A 5,000-nucleotide genomic window follows, 5' to 3' on the forward strand; every position below is an offset into this window, starting at 1 on the left:
ATATATGATATGCATTACAATGATGAATTTTATAGTGCTTGATCTAAACAGATTTCTCTGCATGATGCCATATATGATATGCATTACATTGATGAAAAATTGACATCCTGTTGGTTACGTTTTCTTATTTGATGGTTACTTAGTGGTAATATGAATTCGACAAGTGTGGATGAAAAGAGGACGAGGGAGGAGGACCCAAAAAGCGTCGGCATACATCGATACTGTCCGGCAAGGAGCGCCTACGAGAAATACTTGAAGGTCACGTGATGGATTGCCGAGTAGCATTCCGTATGGAACCTGAGATCTTCAAGTCATTGGCTAACTATCTTAGATGAGAGAATCTGATGTGTGATACAAGAGTGAAGGTAGAGGAAAAACTTAGGTTCTTCTTGTACATGATTTCACACAATGCATCATTTGAAGATCTACAACTCCAGTTCAAGTACAGCGGCGAGACGTTACATCGCCATATCAAGGCATTTTTCAACATAGTCCCTGCTCTCATCTATAGGTTTCTAAAACTTCCCAATGTTCAAATGCTATGTTGCACACAATAATATATATCAATTTGTGCTGAATTATCACAAACGTTCTTGCTTATATATGCTAGTGCTGCATTCAAATGCTATGTTGCACATCATTTTTTGTATGATTATCAAAGATTTTTGTTTATCTTGTTATACGGTGCACATCAATTTTGTATGATTATCTAGGATGTTTGTTTTTCTTGTTGAAATTGATGGGTCATTAATAACTGAACCAAGCCCCCTTTTAGTATGAGAGAATCAAATGAGTTTGAAGAGAAGAGATTTGACATGGATGAGCTATGCAGTGGATTGGTGACAGACAGGGATCAATTCGATCCCCTAGTGGATTAATTCCACCAGGGGATTAGTTCCCGTGGAGCCAAATAATGTCCAAGGGAGAAGAACTCGATGATGTGATGTACACTGAAATGCACCTTTACAGTGAGTTTTTTTTCCTTCCATGGCGTAGCTTTTATGAGAATCTCTTTCCTGCCTATGGAGTAGTGTTTTTTCCTTCCATCGACTTAGACTTTGATAAAATCTTTCTACAAAGTGCACCCTCAAGTGTCGGTAGACCGAGGTATTTGTAACTTCTGCTCTCATATCAACATGGGTATTAGGACTGAAGAAAATGGTTGACTAGATTTTTTATATAATTTTTTTGAGAAATAGGGGGAGGTTATTTTTTTTCTCTCTCTCTCTCTTTTTAGGGCAGGGAGGTTATTTTTTTCAGAACTCCCAGCAGAACAGGAATGGTTTGGGCCTTATGGCCGAATAGGCTGATTACGATTTTAGGCCCATCAGCTGGACTGACCTCCATATGCTCTCCGAATAGGCCCATCAGAACGCGCAAGAAGCATTTTAACGAGTCTTCTCCTTCCTCTCGCCCAATTTCCTCACCTGCCTCCGAGAAGAGAAAAGCAAACGAGACGCGAATCAGCGGCGGCGATGGCTCTCCCGGCGTCCAGCTCCACCCTCTCCCGCTTCCTCTCCTCCCGCCGCATCCAGCCCGCCGACGTCACCGCCCTCGCCACCTGGGGCGTCGCCGCCGGCAGCGCCGCCATCTACCTCGTCCAGGTCCGTGTTCAAAACTGTCAATTACCGATTACGCGTTCGATCGTATCCACCGCCCAGTACCCCCGCCACTTTTAAGCCTAGGTTCCTCTCGCATCCATCGCTCGATCCGTAGATATGCTGGTCCTATCGGTGTTAGGGTTTTGTTTCCCTAGATCCGATCTTGCCATGCCCGTGTACCTGCTTTTTGTCGGGCTAGATCTGCGGCGTGCTCGGTCGGTCTTCAGGCCCGGCGATCCGAGCGACGGTGATGTGATCTGGGAGGGATTACCAGAAGTTTATTACGTTGGTCAAACTTGTTGTTTGGATCTGGATAGTGCTCTCCATTGGTGGTAGGGTAGGATTGTACGCGGTGAAGGAGAAGACCAAAGTGATTATATGACGGCAACTGATTTATTTATCGATCCCCTGCGTTTAAGGTGCCTTCGTGGTAGGAACTTTCTGCAATAAATAGGCCAGGACTCGGGACAAATGCTGAAGTAGCTAGTGTCACATCTACATCATGCTAACATGATATTTGACAAGCAAGTTCAGCACAGCACAGCACAGCACAGACTTCTACATGTTAGAACACTTGATGCAGCCTAACAGAATCTGGATGCGACGTACAATTTCAGTTTAGCTACATTCTAATAGATAGCATATAGTTTTAGTTGTCCTATCTTGGTGTCATGAATTAAGTTTCACTCCCTGTCTGATAGTTTCTGTTGAGGCACCTTGATTTCTTTACCTTTAGTTTCACATAACTATGATGTGCATTGTGCCTGACTGCCTGTTAGTCCAGGGAGGTCTCAGACCTGGTCAGTATAGTTGCTTTCCTCTAAGAAGGCTCTTCTGTTGAATTGAATACATAGTCTGGTGTATTCCATTATTGCCGACTGTGTATGAAAATTTGGAGCACGTTAGTGTATTTTTTCATACTGTCTCGTCTGCCCTCACTGTTATGAACTTAGATACCTAATTCTATACGTCCTGTTTATTGCTCCCTCCGTGAAGAAATATAAGAGTGTTTACATCACTACTTTGTGGTCTAAAAACTCTTATATTTGTTTACAGAGGGACTATGTCTTATGGACTATATGACCAGCTTTAAAACTAAATGTTCGGAGTTTCTTTTGGCTGAGACTGGTACTTCTGCCTTCTGAGGGATGGAACTTTATTTCCTCTCCTCTTGCCAAAAATCTACACGTCCATTCTGCCATACTGAACATTTAATGATTTGAGGCAGTTTGTATGAAATTGGCTTAGCTACTTTACATAGTGAGCAAGTGCCTGTCTGGTACAAAATTCTTGCTCGCATCTTTAGTCCCCTGTGATGTCTGGTCTTTGCTGTATTCGGGAAACCTGGAAGTAAAATCATGATGAAGATCCATGGTGTGCCTATGTTGTTTGTGTTAACTCTATTTAACCCATTACATAAGTTGCTTGATCAATTCGAAGTACCGTACCTTGCATTTTTATTTGCCCTCCTCAAAGTCATAATGTTGCTGTTAACGTGTTTTTCTTCTGAATTTTCTTGTAATGATCATCGCACTATTAGTTTCAGTTTGTCGGTCTCTACGGTACTGAAGATATTTTTTTTATTTCTTCTGCAGCCATTTGACTGGATCAAGAAAACCTTCTTCGAGAAGCCCGAGCCAGAGGCATGAGTGCTTATGGGCGTGCATGGCTGCAACTTTTGATGCGTACATTTCCAGGATGATTCTGAGTTTGGATGACCCAGCCAATAATATACAAGACCCTCGTGTTCCCTTGTTTGATTTTCCATCCAGATGTAGGTTTCCTGTTGCGTTGCATGTAACCCTCGCCATGGGAGGGGAATGATCATGTAAGTTTATTTTTCGTCACAGAGAAAAGAAACTGTGCTTGTGTTCATTTCTTTTGCTAGTGTCACCGTCAACGCTGAGCAACATGGCTCTGAGCAGGAAAATCGTGCTCAGCTGTAGTGTTTTGTTATTCCTCGTGATTTTTTGAACACGAACTCTCATTGTGAACGCGAACGCGAACGAAGCCAATGAGATTACTCTCCCAACACTTTCTTGATGCCTAAATCGCTTATTAATAAACTTGGAAATGACGTGTTATTCTCCACTCTTTAGTGAGAAAACAGTGACTTTTTAGTCGTGGTTACAACGAAGTTGAGGGTGTAGAAACAACTGAGTACCTTGAGGTGGTACTAGGGAATTGGTGGGAATTATTCCGGTCAAACCCCTAATTCCACACATATCCCAAAACACCATTTGGTTCTAGCGGTTGTAGTGTATTTGACATGTTTCATTCCCATATTTTCTCACAAATCCTTAAACTTTAGTACATTATCATCAATACTCAATATACTACCCCTACCTAATAAATTGGGGGTAAATTGGAATTTGAAGGGATTGGGTGAAGATTGAGATTTCACGCAATCCTTGTGGGGATTATCCCCATCAATCCGCTCAAAAACCCTAGTACCAAACAAGGCCTCATCCCCGCGTCGCCCTCCTTTCGCGACACGGGGGGAGATAACCTTGTGTCGCCCCTCCCCCTTATACCCCCCTCCCCCGCGTGTCCTGCCGTGGTCGCGAGCCAAGCTTGGCCGGCTCTGAGGACGATGGCGGCGGGGCATTTCTTCATATTCAGCTGGTGGTAGGATGTGTATGCCTACCGCCACAGCAGGTGGTGGTAAGGAAAAGGGTCAGATCTTTTTTTTTCATAAACGGGGTCAGATCGAGCTAAATTATGTAAAAAAGGATCAAAATAGTGAAATCGTCCCCTCGTAGTAGCACCCTGGTTCGGCTCTCAAGCAGGGCCAGTGGTGTTGTATGTCGTGCTCCGGCCAGGTGGCTCCAGATCTAAAGGTGGGCTACGCTCGGGGCGATGTCCCAACATGGGTGTGCAGTATCTCCGGACGAAAGTCCTGCTTATGGCCGGTGATGACAATGCTCGAGAGTTTTGTTTCCATGTTGGAGGCGTCATCGAGGAGATTTGGCCCCTCTCATGTCATAGAGCTCTACTCTCCGGGTGAAAACCAAGATCTAGTTGGATCAGCGATTGCGGCGCCCTTGGCGTTGTTTCTTCGATGGAAGCATCATTGTTGGAGAGTTGGCCTCACGGCAGGAGCACCTGGTTTGTGGTGAAATGGTTGGTCGGATGTCGGCGGTTGTGGGGTGAGGGTGGTGTCTTCGGCGGCACGCCCGTCGTGGGCCGACGATGATGGGCACTTGGGGCACACACGAGATGCTTGGAGTGCCAGGCGAGCCATGTTGGGCGTCCTCTCGAGATCGGAGAGGCACATGTGTGTATGTGTGTGTGTGTGGGGGGGGGGGTAACCGAGCATCGGTCTCTTTACGGCTTCCTCGTAATTAACAGTAGCAGCTCTCCTGCTATCTTTAAAAACAATGGAGAATGATGTGTACC

General features: G+C 44.9%; 1 protein-coding gene across 1 annotated transcript; it reads left to right on the forward strand.

The window, feature by feature from the left end:
* Positions 1 to 1,376: 1,376 nt before the first annotated feature.
* LOC123424706 (cytochrome b-c1 complex subunit 10, mitochondrial) lies at positions 1,377 to 3,476 on the forward strand. Its single transcript, XM_045108374.1, has 2 exons — positions 1,377 to 1,604; positions 3,197 to 3,476. Exons 1-2 carry the CDS (start codon positions 1,476 to 1,478, stop codon positions 3,248 to 3,250), a joined length of 183 nt encoding a protein of 60 aa, XP_044964309.1. The 5' UTR covers positions 1,377 to 1,475; the 3' UTR covers positions 3,251 to 3,476.
* Positions 3,477 to 5,000: the final 1,524 nt, after the last annotated feature.

Source organism: Hordeum vulgare, chromosome 2H, assembly GCF_904849725.1.
Source record: "Hordeum vulgare subsp. vulgare chromosome 2H, MorexV3_pseudomolecules_assembly, whole genome shotgun sequence".
In the NCBI taxonomy this organism is placed as follows: domain Eukaryota; kingdom Viridiplantae; phylum Streptophyta; class Magnoliopsida; order Poales; family Poaceae; genus Hordeum; species Hordeum vulgare.

Excerpts from the sequence above, each read along its gene's own strand:
- LOC123424706 (XM_045108374.1), top strand. The coding sequence starts at position 1,476 with ATGGCTCTCCCGGCGTCCAGCTCCACCCTCTCCCGCTTCCTCTCCTCC. Across the intron at positions 1,605-3,196 it reads CCGCCATCTACCTCGTCCAG|CCATTTGACTGGATCAAGAA; the intron begins GTCCGTGTTCAA and ends TTTCTTCTGCAG.